Genomic DNA, 14658 nt, shown 5'->3' on the forward strand with positions numbered 1-14658 from the left:
AGTGGTAAATGGGAGTGTTTCCTTAATTTCTCTTTCAGATTTTTCATCATTAGTGTATAGGAATGCTAGAGATTTCTGTGCATTAATTTTGTATCCTGCAACCTTATCAAATTCATTGATTAGCTCTAGTGGTTTTCTGGTGGCATCTTTAGGATTCTCTATGTATAGTATCATGTCATCTGCAAACAGTGACAGTTTTACTTTTCTTTTCCAATTTGTATTCTTTTTATTTCTTTTCCTTCTCTGATTGCCGTGGCTAGGACTTCCAAAACTATGTTGAATAATAGTGATGAGAGTGGACACCCTTGTCTTGTTCCTAATCTTAGAGGGAATGCTTTCATTTTTTCACTATTGAGAATGATGTTTGCTGTGGGTTTGTCGTGTATGGCCTTTATTATGTTGAGGTAGGTTCCCTCTATGCCTACTTTCTGGAGAGTTTTTATCATAAATGGGTGTTGAATTTTGTCAAAAGCTTTTTCTGCATCTACTGAGATGATCATATGGTTTTTATTCTTCAATTTGTTAATATGGTGTATCACATTGATTGATTTGCGTATATTGAAGAATCCTTGCATCCCTGGGATAAATGCCACTTGATCATGGTGTATGATCCTTTTAATGTATTGTTGGATTCTGTTTGCTAGTATTTTGTTGAGGATTTTTGCATCTATATTCATCAGTGATATTGGTCTGTAATTTTCTTTTTTTGTAGTATCTTTGTCTGGTTTTGGTATCAGGGTGATGGTGGCCTCATAGAATGAGTTTGGGAGTGTTCCTTCCTCTGCAAGTTTTTGCAAGTTTGAGAAGGATAGGTGTTAGCTCTTCTCTAAATGTTTGATAGAATTCACCTGTGAAGCCATCTGGTCCTGGACTTTTGTTTGTTGGAAGATTTTTAATCACAGTTTCAATTTAAGTGCTTGTGTTGGTCTGTTCATATTTTCTATTTCTTCCTGGTTCAGTATTGGAAGGTTATACCTTTCTAAGAGTTTGTCCATTTCTTCCAGGTTGTCCATTTTATTGGAATAGAGTTGCTTGTAGTAGTCTCTTATGATGTTTTGTATTTTTCAGTTTCCGTTGGAACTTCTGCTTTTCCAATTCTAATTTTATTGATTTGAGTCCTCTCCCTCTTTTTCTTGGTGAGAGTGGTTAAAGGTTTATCAATTTTGTTTATCTTCTCAAAGAACCAGCTTTTAGTTTTATTGATCTTTGCTATTGTTTTCTTTGTTTCTATTTCATTTATTTCTGCTCTGATCTTTATGATTTCTTTCCTTCTACTAACTTTGGGTTTGGTTTGTCCTTCTTGCTCTATTTCCTTTAGCGGTAGAGTTACATTTTTTATTTGAGATTTTTCTTGTTTCTTGAGGTAGGATTGTATTGCTATAAACTTCCCTCTTAGAACTGCTTTTGCTGCATCCCATAGGTTTTGGATTGTCGTGTTTTCATTCTCATTTGTCTCTAGGTATTTTTTGATTTCCTCTTTGATTTCTTCAGTGATCTCTTGGTTATTTAGTAGTGTATTGTTTAGCCTCCATGTGTTTGTGTTTTTTACGTTTTTTTACCTGTAATTTATTTCTAATCTCATAGCGTTGTGGTCAGAAAAGATGCTTGATATGATTTCAATTTTCTTAAATTTACTGAGGCTTGCTTTGTGACCCAAGATGTGATCTATCCTGGAAAATGTTCTGTGAGCACTTGAGAAGAAAGTGTAATCTGCTGTTTCTGGGTGGAATGTCCTATAAATATCAATTAAATCTATCTGGTCTATTGTGTCATTTAAAGCTTGTGTTTCCTTAGTAATTTTCTGTTTGGATGATCTGTCCATTGATGTAAGTGAGAAGTTAACAGTCCCCCACTGTTATATCTTCTTCTTGGATTGATCCCTTTGATCATTATGTAGTGTCCCTCCTTATCTCTTGTAACAGCCTTTATTTTAAAGTCTATTTTATCTGATATGAGTATTGCTACTCCAGCTTTCTTTTGATTTCTATTTGCATGGAATATCTTTTTCCATCCCCTCACTTTCAGTCTGTATGTATCCCTAAGTCTAAAGTGGGTCTCTTGTAGACAGCATATATATGGGTCTTGTTTTTGTATCCATTCAGCCAGTCTGTGTCTTTTGGTTGGAGCATTTAATCCATTTACATTTAAGGTAATTATTGATATGTATTTTCTTAATTGTTTTCAGTTTGTTTTTGTGGGTCTTTTTCTTCTCTTGCATTTCCCACCTAGAGATGTTCCTTTAGCATTTGTTGTAAAGCTGGTGTGGTGTTGCTGAATTCTCTTAGCTTTTGTTTGTCTGTAAAGCTTTTGATTTCTCCATCAAACATGAATGAGATCCTTGCTGAGTAATCTTGGTTGTAGGTTTTTCCCTTTCATCACTTTAAATGTATCCTGCCACTCCGTTCTGTCCTGCAGATTTTCTGCTGAAAAATCAGCTGATAACCTTATGGGGAGATTCTCTTGTATGTTATTTTTTGCTTTTCCCTTGCTGCTTTTAGTATTTTTTCTTTGAATTTAATTTTTGTTAGTTTGATTAATATGTGTCTTGGTGTGTTTCTCCTAGGGATTATCCTGTATGGGACTCTCTGTGCTTCCTGGACTTGGGTGGCTATTTCCTTTCCCACGTTAGGGAAGCTTTCGACTATAATCTGTTTGAATATTTCCTCAGAACCTTTCTTTTTCTCTTCTTCTTCTGGGACCCCTATAATTCGAATGTTGGTGCACTTAGTGTTGTCCCAGAAGTCTCTGAGACTGTCCTCAATTCTTGTCATTCTTTTTTCTTCATTCTGCTCCTCAGCAGTTATTTCCACCATTCTAAGTTCCAGCTCACTTATTCGTTCTTCTGCCTCAGTTATTCTGCTACTGATGTATTTTTCATTTCCGTTATTGTGTTGTTCATCTCTTTGTTTGTTCTTTAGTTCTTCTAGGACTTTGTTAAACATTTGTTATATTTTCTTGATCTGTGCCTCTACTCTATTTCCAAGATTTTGGATCATCTTTACTATCATTACTCTGAATTCTTTTTCTGTAGGTTGCCTATTTCCTCTTCATGTATTTGGTCTTGTAGGTTTTTACCTTGCTTCTTCATGTTTAACATATTTTTTCGTCATCTCACTTTTTTTTGATGGGTGGGACTGTTTCCTGTCTTACTGGTTGTTTGGCCTGAAGCTTCCAGCACTGGAGTTTGCAGGCAGTTGGGTAGATCCGGATCTTGGTACCAAGATGAGTACCTCTAGGAGACCTTACTCTGATTAATGTTCCCTGGGGTTTGAGGTTCTCTGTTAGTCCAGTGGTTCGGACTCAGTGCTCCCACCACAGGAGTTCAGGCCAGCCCCCCGACCCATGAACCAAGATCCCGCAAGCCGCACAGTGTGGCAAAAAGAAAAAAAAAAAAAGCAGAACAATAACAAAAAGTAAAAAACAAAATTAGAAAACAGATACATTAGAAAAAATAAAAATATAAATGAAACAATCAGAAAGTAAAACAGAACCACAATAGCCCCCCCACAAAAAAATAAAGGGCCAGAAAAGGCCTTGGCTGTGGGGGGGAGGAGCTTAGATGGGGGTGGGGCTTAGGGGGCCAGGGTTTAGGTGGGGAGCAGGGTCTAGGCTCCAGAATCACGCGGCCAGTAAAGGCCCTGGGGGGGTTGGGAGCAGGGCTTAGGCTCAGCGTGGTGGGACGGGTCCCTGGAGTGCCTTTGGCCGGAGTGTGGTGGATGAGGCCTGAGACCTCAGCAGGCTCGCCAGGGACCGAGTGGGCAGGGGAAACACTAGCCACATTCCCCTCCTCTGATCCTCCAATTCCCAAGGGTCCCTCCCCGTTGGCCTCTACTCTTCCTTTACCCTCCCTCTTATGTCCCCAGGATCCACGTGGCCAGAGGGGGCCTCAGAAGGCAGAGGACCAGGCCTGGGGACCGCAGCAGGATCCCTGGGGCCCAAATGGGCAGGGGAAATGCCAGCCACATTCCCCTCCAATCCCCCCAAGGGTCTCTCCCCATCCCTGTTGATCCCCTTGCAGTGAGTGGGCCTCTCCAGGCGTCGGCACCTCTCCCCTGCCCCAGCCGCCCCTCAGGGGCGCTGCTCCCATCCCACCTCCACTTATCCTACCCCCTTGCTCTCCCCCATGTCCTACCCAGTCATTCAGGGGTTCCTCCTGTCCCCTTGGGTGTCAAGGTCCCCCACCAGTGTCTAGTAGGTGCCCTAGTTGTGAGGAGACACGGACTCTGCATCCTCTTACTCCACCATCTTGACTCCGCCCCCTCTGCTAAAAATGTCTCATTGTTTTCTTAACTGGCTCCTTTTTGTTCATTAACATAGTAAAGGTCTACTGAGTCCTAAATTTAAACAGACCAACCCTCACTCAACCATGCAGTCCCTTCAAAGCACCTTGGGGGCCCTTTCTTATAACTGCCAAAAGTGTTACAAAGTTTAACTTTTTCCTCAGTGCCTTGCTCTGTGCCATTGAAAGAGCTATTTTGAAAGTCATCAATGTGTTCTTTCTCTGTTAAAACCAGTAGTTTTTCCTCAGGCTCATAACTTGAGACCTCTATGCAACATTCATAACCATGCCTGCCGCCTTTCTCACCAATCTCTCTTGTTTCCTACCATTTCCAAAGTCTGTCCTCAGCAGTATTCCTCTTCAAAACCTTTTTCCTTTGGGTATGTCAACTATTTATACAACTTAACTGTAGATGGATCCCAAATCCATCCTTCCCTGAAAGGACCAGATCTATATTTCCAACTTCTTGGACTATTTTCAGATGCTCTGTAGGCAAATCCAGTTTAAAAAGTCAGAAGTTAATTCTGTCCATCTCCCCCACATCAATTCCTCCATCAGTGTACCTTACTAATGGCACTATCATCGTCACTCTCATTTAGGCTAGAGATCTTGCTTTTCATGTCTAATGCCCTTGTTCTTTTCCTCACTCTACATAAGTTTGTTAAATTCCACCCTGGGAATTTTTTTATTCTGTATTCTGAATCCCACTGCCACCTCCCTAGTTCAGATCCTTTTTACATCCTGTTTCTACTATTATAAAAGCTTCCTTGATATTTCCAAATTGATTCTTTTATAATTTTCTATTACATCATTACCATTTCAATCTTCTTAAAGGACAACTTTGACTGCATCACTTCTTTGTCCATAAACTTTTTTTTCAAAAACTCAAAAATTAAGTATTATTATATTAGCTTGATATGCTCCTCAACACATGCCTTGTTATCTTTCTATTCCCTGAACACATACGTTGCTTTTTCTTCACCCCTCTTTTTAAATTTTCCTTTCTTGTCAAACAACCTCTGCCCTTTAAAACTTTTGGGGAAAGCTACTTATCAATTAAAACATCAGCTTTTTAATAAGTAACACTGGACTTCCCTGAACAAATATACTCTCTTCCTTCCATAAAATTGTTACGGAATCCACTGTATTCTCTCTTGAATTTCATTTTCTTATGTGCTATGCTTGTTTATTCATATTAGACTGAAAATAATTTGCAGGTAAAAATGGCATCTTACGTAATTTTTACCCAGTACTTTCACGGACTATTCTCATTAGATACCAAATTTCATGCTGTTCAATCATTTATTGAATATTTATTATGAGCCAAGGCCATACAACTAATAAGTAATAGAACTTGAACAAAGCTCTAGTTCAAGAGTGTTGGCTTTACTAACACACTATAGAAAATGTCAAAATTCCCAAAGAAGATGTCTAAAATGTTTAAAATAGTAAGATGTATTTTCTTCTGTACCCCAATAGCAATTTGAATACATCAGTATTATTATTTATTGGAATATTTTATGAATATTTCTTTACATTTCTATGTTCTTCCAATTGATTGTGGATATTTGCATCTCTAGTACTTAGCACAATGCCTAGCACATAATAAGCTATCAATAATTTCATTGCACATTCAGGAAGCAGAAAAGAATCTGAGTAATGATATTTATTAAAAGGGGATGCCTGAGAAATCAATCTAACAGAAGAAATCAACTTATCATTGATTGTCTTTTCTATCTCTTACTAGATAAAGCTTTCTCTGTTGAAATTGAGACATTGACCTAGAAGTGATAGATTAAGCCCACAGAACTGGATACATCAATCAATGAAAAAAAATCAGCGGGAAAAACAAAGTCATGAGTGCAGTACTCCAGAGAATACCCAACACAAAACAGGATAATCAATGAAGTTTTCTATGTGCTCAGGTGATTTTAAACCATATATACACTAGTAGAAAATGGCATATCTGTTGAGTGTCTACCATGTGCCAGGCACTGTGTTAGATGTTAGATAATGTACCAAATGGATAGTGTATAGGTAAATAATCAAAAGCAGATGATAATGTGATAGGCGTTGGTAATTCAGTTCATTAACTACCTGGGTAATTCAATTATAATTGAAACTATTCAAGTTCTGTCTGGCTTGTTCCTATAAGACAACGTTAGAAATTTGATTTTGTTCATCACTGGATTGAAAAATATGGTACCATGGATTACCAAATATATTTAAGTAATTAACTAGGTTCTGATGGTACCTATTCTTAATCAAAGGTAAAATTAGGGGAAAACTATCTTAAAAAGCTTTACCACTTTATCAATTAATTAAACAAATAATTATTTAACATCTACTCTGTGCTACATAGAGAACTAAGTGTTGAGAATAATAAGCCACAATTCTTTGCAAGGTTCATGTAACCGCACGGAAGAAGCCAGACATATAAACAATGATGACATTAAGTAGTTTTTCTTATTAAAGATTGTCATGAAGTGGAGTCTTTCATATAATGCTGGTTTTGGAGGCCAAAACCAGTATTTATGTGTTTACCTTTGTTATAAAACAAAAAAACTCTCTGTATTTTAATGAATCATATTTGTATTTCACTGACAACACTAAAAAAAAAAATCAATCCCATAAACTGCTAATTGATTATATGAATAAAAAAAAATCTATCTTCATTCCTTCCCCACATCAACACTCTTCCTATTCTCAGTGTGTCACACTTCTGTCCTCAAGCCAGACTGTCCTTTAAATAAATATTTCAGCCCAGAGTTTGCTCCTTCTGCCTAGGATGCTTCTCAAAAAATTTACAGAAAAGATATCCACCCTCCAAACAACTACAGGGTTGGCCAAAAGGTTCATTCGGTTTTTTCCGTAAGATGGCTCTAGTAGCACTTAGTTGTCTTTAACTTCATTCAAAACAATTTTGTTAGATTGTATGTGACAGCTGTCATATCAGTGTGCATTTTAAAAAAGACATCAAAATTGGTGGATTTTTGTGTAGCCATTTTAATATTGAAGACAGAAGAAAAAAGCAACTTTTTCAGCATATTATGCTGTATTATTTCAAGAAAGGTAAAAACGCAACCGAAATGCAAAAAAAGATTTGTGTAGTGTACGGAGAAGGTGCTGTGACTGACTGAACGTGTCAAAAGTGGTTTGCAAAGTTTCGTGCCTGAGATTTCTCGCTGGACAATGCTCCATGGCTGGGCAGACCAGTTGAAGTTGATAGTGCTCAAATCGAGACATTAACTGAGAACAAGCAACTTTATGCCACGCAGGAGATAGCCGACATACTCAAAAATATCCAAATCAAGCGCTGAAAATCATTTGCACCAGCTTGGTTATGTTAATCGCTTTGATGTTTGGGTTCTACGTAAGTTTAGCGAAAAAAACCTTCCCGACCTTATTTCCGCATGTGATTCTCTACTTAAACGTAATGAAAACGTTCCGTTTTTAAAACAAATTGTGATGCGTGATGAAAAGTGGATACTGTACAATAATGTGGCACAGAAGACATCATGGGGCAAGTGAAATGAACCACCACCAACCACACCAAAGGCCCGTCTTCAATCCAAAGAAGGTGATGTTGTGTATATGGTGGGATTGGAAGGGACTCATAATAGTCCTCTATTATAAGCTCCTTCCGGAAAACCCAGCGATTAATTCCAACAAGTACTGCTCCCAATTAGACCAAATGAAAGCAGCACTCGACAAAAAGCATCCAGAATTAGGCAAAAGAAAATGCATAATCTTCCATTAGGATAACGCAAGACCGCATGTTTCTTTGATGACCAGGCAAAAACTGTTACAGCTTAGCTGGGAAGTTCTGATTCATCCGCCGTATTCACCAGACATTGCACCTTTGGATTTCCATTTATTTAGGTCTTTACAAAATTCTTAATGGAAAAAATTTCAATTCCCTGGAAGACTGTAAAAGGCACCTGGAACAGTTCTTTGCTCAAAAAGATAGAAAAGTTTTGGGAAGACGGAATTATGAAGTTGCCTGAAAAATGGCAGAAGGTAGTGGAACAAAAGGGTGAATACATTGTTCAATAAAGTTCTTGGTGAAAATGAAAAATGTGTCTTTTATTTTTACTTAAAAACCGAAGGCACTTTTTGGCCAACCCAATATCTCATGCAAGTTTTCTCAATTTCCAAACAATGTGATATCACACTCTAATATGTATGGTAATTTTTTGTTGCTGTTGTCATTACCCACCCCCACCTTCTATTTCCCCTGAGCATAAGCCATTTGAGGATATCTTGTATGTTCTATAGGGTTTAGCATGCACAAAGTGCTGTGTAAATATTCACTGAGCTTAAATCCAATTAAATTGATTGTGCTATAAGCAAAAACAATACTTTCACACTGTTTCTGAAATTTAAAAAAAATCAAACATTAATGGAAGAGTAAATTAATTTTATTGACTGATGAAAAACTAAAGTGATAAGAAGTACGAATAGTAAACAATAATCATTGAGTTGTGCTGGAATTCTATTTTTCTTCTGTTCACTTTAAGCCAAAAGGACATAAAATTATAAACCATTAGTGAGCTAATCATTTTAAGTTTCTTCAACAAAAACTGCATAGTTCAGCAGTTGCACAGCATTAAATATATACATTTTTGCAAAACCCTGAAAGTTTTAATTTTTGTGTTGACCTCAAAGGCTAATGGAATCACCTACACTGGTCGGATTCAGAGTTTCTTTTCCCTTTTCTGCCACCCTGTAAAGAAAAATAGGGTCAATTATTTAGGAAATAACATTTTGGGGGCATTTTCTTTTCAAGAATAAATGAGATCAAAGGCATTTTTGACTATGAAAAGGAAGGAACTTCTTTTCTGAGTTTGTTGCAAATTTGAATGAACATACCACTGAATTATTTATACGTATTTTAAATAGCAATAACCGTTGTTATTTTTACAAACGGTTAAAGTAGGTTGTAGAAAACAGTTATCTATTTGAACTAGTCTGGACTTAGTCTGATCACCAGTATCTTATTTTTTAGAGCTCATTTGCACTGTCCCAGATTTTTTTTTTAAATAAAAATTTTGATCAGGACTTCCCTGGTGGCGCAGTGGTTAAGAATCCGCCTGCCAATGCAGGGTTCGATCCCTGGTCTGGGAAGATCCCACGTGCTGCAGAGCAACTAAGCCCGTGAGCCACAACTTCTGAACCTGTGCTCTAGAGCCTGCGAGCCACACCACTGAGCCGGCACACCACAACTACTGAAGCCTGCGTGCCCTAGAGCCCGCGCGCCGCAACTACTGAGCCCACACGCCGCAACTACTGAAGCCCGCGTGCTCAAGGGCCTGTGTGCCACAACTACTGAGCCTTCGTGCTGCAACTACTGAAGCCCGCGCGACTAGAACCCATGCTCCACAACAAGAGAAGCCACTGCAATGAGAAGTCTGTGCACCACAATGAAGAGTAGCCCCTGCTCGCTGCAGCTAGAGAAAGCCCACGCAGAGCAACGAAGACCCAATGCAGCCAAAAAAAAAAAAAAAAAAATTTGATCAAAATAGACAATTTGCTCCATATGATCAGCAAATTTGGTGATTCACTTCATTACCCTTTTGGGTAATTCAATTTCTAATTCAAGTTCTGTATAGTTTTGTTCATATAAGATAGCATTAGAAATCTGATTTTGTTCATCAGTGGGTTGAAAAGAAGATTATACTTTTCATATTTGCTCAGTGACATATATAAATCTGTATTTAATTTCCTCCAAATGAAATGCAATCAATGGTATTTGACTTGAGCCAAAGAAAGAGAAAGGTGGCTTAAAAGACAGGAAGTATTTTTCATTAATTACTTTTAACAACATTTTCTACCTTACTCTGATTCAAAAAGCAAATAATCATTTAAAAAATATGGAAAGCACAAAGGTACAAAAAAATTTAATCATCCATAACTATTCTACCCTCCATTTTAACCATAAATAATGGTTTGATGTATTTATAATAATTTTATAATTTTTCTACATTTTTATAAACTATGGCAATGATACTCAAACTTGGTTAATTACTAGAATCATCTATGTAGTAATATTTTAAAAATTCTGATGTCTAGACTTTGTCCCAGCCTATTTACTTATGATAATTAGTAGTGGGCTGAACAATCAAACAGTTCACAAGAAATTCTGATGATCAGCCAAGTTTGGGAACTACTTGTCTGTGAAAGCACATTTTTTAGAGTGGTGGTTATATCAAGGGCACATGGGACCCAGACCCATTTAATAATGTTGGCAGCTTCTCTTTGTTTGTTTCACCCTTTTTCTGCCCATAACCTCCTTCTTGGTGTTCAAAAACATGTCCACAACCAACCTTCTTTAAAAAAAAAAAAATCAAGTATGAGAATGCTGTTATTCAGTCCTGACCAAATAAAAGTTTTTCAAAGATTCATTCAGAGAAAAAAAAGTATGAAGAGGTTATATGAAACTTGAGATGTATAATGACAGGTGTTAAAAAATAAGATTTATTTCCTGATAGCAGGGAAATAAAAAATTTACTAAAAAACTTTCTACAAGGTAGATACCCACTAGACAGAGGTACCAATGTTATATAGCTTAAAACTCTTACTTTTCTTCTAAACAAGAGTTTTAAAAAAATAATAAGTCAAAGGTCCTTTTCAAAGCTTCCCAGGCAAAGGGAATCTTCCTTCCTGGATTGATGACATGTCAAAGCTGGAGCTAAACAACTTTTATGTTCTCTAGGCCACCAGTGGTGGCTTTCAAACTTTTTAAACTATGACCCCACATCAATTAACTCATTTTATATCATGACATAGACACACATACATATGCATATACAAATATATGTGTGTTTGTGTATATTCACACATATACATATACACATATATTGAAACAAAGCCTTGATATTGTTTACTGCTTCACCCAGAAAAAAATGCTGAATGCCATCTTGTAAATGCAGAAGAAATGATAGAATTAGAAAAATCACTATTTTGCAACTAACAAAATAATAACTGATACAAATATCATTAATCTGGATGCTAAAATCATTGGGTAAAAAGGATATTCACACAATCTCAAACTATAACTTCACATATTATTTATTAATTACAAAGGGGGAAAGATATCTCTACAATGAAGATATCTAGGAGAGATTGCTGTACCCAAGTGATCAAACTTATTATATAATGGGATAAATGTCATTATGTACCTTCCCTCGATATGATTCACTGGCACATATCTCACATCATCTATGTAGTACCAAAGGTCTTTTTGAGTTACTTTAGTTATTGCTTTATATATCAATATCTAGAATAAACTTAACATTTTCTACGATGTAAATTATATGACCAATAATAACAAAATTATCAATATGTTTGGTGAATAAATTTTGGACTAAGAATAAAATAGTACATTTATTCTCACATGTATATACCTATTCCAAATGTATTATTTGTGATGAAAACACTTTCATAATTATAAAAGCATACCTGATATTTGGCTAATTCTGCTTGTAATACTTTCACTTTAGATCTTTCTTGTTCTAACGCAGCATGAAGTGAAGTTACCTATAACCAAATATTCAATAAAAAAAGACTTTTTTTGGTCTTTTTTGGTAAATATTCTTAATTGTTATTCACAATGATGATTTTTGACTATGAGATTAATGAGCATTAGAAGAGAACCTCTATCCTCACAAACAATTTCAATTAGGCATTTTATTCAGCTGTTTATTAAAGATACGTAGGGCAAGCTCACTGTTCTAAGACAAGACCAAACAATAAGGATGGGAAGGGGAGAAAATCAAGTCCATGAACAGGATAAGTTCTGTGTGTCCTTTCTATCTCTATATTCAGCCCACATCAACTAAAATACAACCTTATCTTCCCCTATTCTTTAGGACATACATACCTCCCTCAGTTCAGTAAACAGAATTTTCAATCATTTGCTATTACATAATAATAATGAAGTATGGTTTGCAGTATTGATGGGCTGTGTTTTTGTTTAGTCAAGTTTCATAATTCAGGACTAAAGAACAGCTTAATATAACCAGTCCTATATATAGTTTTTCTTACCTGTATCGTTAGCTCATTCTTGATACTTTGTGATTCATCAACTTGCAGAAGTATTTCTGCTTTATCTTTCACTGACAAAAAGGAAAAACAGCAGTATAATCTTTTCAATCACTCAAATACTTTAACAATACTTTTAGTGAACCAAGACAGCAATGCAGTCAGGCAAAGATGAATTATCCTCATACTTAATGTATTCCTTGAGCCTATATATACCTCTTAATTTTCATTGGTAAATTCTGATCATCATTATCACCACAGCAGCTTTTATTGGAAATTCTACATTTCTGTGGTGTTAAAATATTAATTGTACAGATATGACAAAAGATTTTTTCCATTTATACTAAAAAGGACAAGGACAGAGAAAATAAAATATTTCACATAGGGAAAAAAACTTTAAAATGCCTCGACTAATCTTAAAGCAAGATTTTAAAAACAATGTAGAGTGTTTTTGTTTGTTTTGTTTTGTTAAATTGTCAAGGTGTGCATATCATAAGGCCCACAAGAATTATTTTTATGACTTTTCATACCATTAAAGCACTATCAAATAAGTGTTAGCTCATATGAGCACAGTTAATCATATAACATCTGTGGTCTCAGAACTGTTCATTTGTCTAGAGGTTTTTCCCTCTTTGGGGAAGTAAGAGATCTATTCTTTGGCCTCTGTGTTCCCTAAGCTTTAAAAATTTCCACATGTGGGGCTTCCCTGGTGGCGCAGTGGTTGGGAATCTGCCTGCCAATGCAGGGAACACGGGTTCGAGCCCTGGTCTGGGAAGATCCCACATGCCGCGGAGCAACTAAGCCCGTGTGCCACAACTACTGAGCCTGTGCGTCTGGAGCCTGTGCTCCGCAACAAGAGAGGCCGCGACAGTGAGAGGCCCGCGCACCGCGATGAAGAGTGGCCCCCGCTCGCCGCAACTAGAGAAAGCCCTCGCACAGAAACGAAGACCCAACACAGCCAAAAATAAATAAATAAATAAGTGAAATTCTTAAAAAAAAAAAAAAAAAGAAAGAAAAAGAAAAATTTCCACATGGCTGACAATTTACTTAACCTCTGGTAAAGGCTAATACATGAAAAACTAATTCTTCAACTTTGAAAAGCTAGGAGAGACTGAAGAGGTAAAACTAATAAAATGAGTAAAGGAGGAAATGTTCAAATATACGAGTACTGATATCACCACAGCTCCACCAATATAACTCTGTCATTCAAATTTATTTTTCATAGTTTAATATGATATGCACTAAGGTGAGATGCTGTGTCAAGAAACAAATCACAGTCCCTTAAGAATCAACTTGGGAACTTTTACAAATTATACTTTCTACTCCTCCATCCTCAGAATTAAACGCACTCACTGAGAACTAGTGATTTTTAACAATTATGTAATATTTTAACTACAGTCAATTTTCCTATAATGCTGTTTTGTGTTTCAAAGAGATTGATACATCGGGGAACAACATGAACATAACATGAATTGTGTACTTAATGCTTAAGCACAATTTTCATGAACAAATAAAACTGCACCCACGCACACACCTCAAATATCTACCAGCTATTTCAGCGCACTGTGTCAAGAACCACACCAACTTTCCATCCTTCCATCACTTAACAGTAACACACACAAGCTGCAACCCTTCTGAAACCTACTTCTACAGCAAACTTTAGTAAAAAGTAAAGTGCCATATTTATTATAGTATTTATGTGTTCAACCATTTTAACATGTATAAAACTGTTACTGTTTTTATTAGGTTCCTTTTTTTTTTAATGTGTCACTGATGAAATTTTTGAGTATTGTATGCTCCTAACTCCATTTTCCCCATAAACTTTGTGGTTTTAACTGTATGATTTTATAGAGATTAGTGATTTTTAGGAACACATGTTGTACTGGAACATAACTGACTGTATTTGCATTTATATTATAAATGCTAGAGTTTGTAAACTCTAATGTACTGTGTTTTTCATGTCATGGTCCTGTATAAAATTGTTCTACTTGGACTACTTATAGTACGGAGTATGGACACTGATATTATTTACTGGTAGCCATTTTTAATCTATTTTTTAAAATTTATTTATTTTATTTATTTATTTTTGGCTGTGTTGGGTCTTCGTTGCGGTGCGCGGGCTTCTCACTGCAGTGGCTTCTCTGTTGCAGAGCACGGGCTCTAGGCACACGGGCTTCAGTAGTTATGGCACCTGGGCTCAGCAGTTGTGGCTCGTGGGCTCTAGACCACAGGCTCAGTAATTGTGGCACACGGGATTAGTTGCTCCGTGGCATGTGGGATTTTCCTGGACCAGGGATCGAACCTGTGTCCCCTGCATTGGCAGGCGGATTCTTAAC

The 14658-nt window shown here is 36.7% G+C and overlaps 1 protein-coding gene across 2 annotated transcripts in view; it reads right to left on the minus strand.

Annotated features, from left to right (window-relative positions):
* Positions 1-8752: 8752 nt before the first annotated feature.
* Positions 8753-14658, minus strand: part of GKAP1 (G kinase anchoring protein 1) — an 85477-nt gene continuing 79571 nt past the window's right edge. The window contains exons 11-13 of one of the 2 annotated variants that reach the window (XM_061199287.1): positions 12326-12396; positions 11741-11818; positions 8753-9005 (exon numbers count right to left, since the gene is read on the minus strand). In XM_061199287.1, the coding sequence (XP_061055270.1) occupies positions 8958-9005; positions 11741-11818; positions 12326-12396 (197 nt within the window). In that variant the 3' untranslated portion in view covers positions 8753-8957. The remainder of the gene's footprint in view (positions 9006-11740; positions 11819-12325; positions 12397-14658) is intronic. The other variant, XM_061199288.1, reaches the window with a different exon arrangement.

Source organism: Eubalaena glacialis, chromosome 9, assembly GCF_028564815.1.
Source record: "Eubalaena glacialis isolate mEubGla1 chromosome 9, mEubGla1.1.hap2.+ XY, whole genome shotgun sequence".
Taxonomy (NCBI): Eukaryota; Metazoa; Chordata; class Mammalia; order Artiodactyla; family Balaenidae; genus Eubalaena; species Eubalaena glacialis.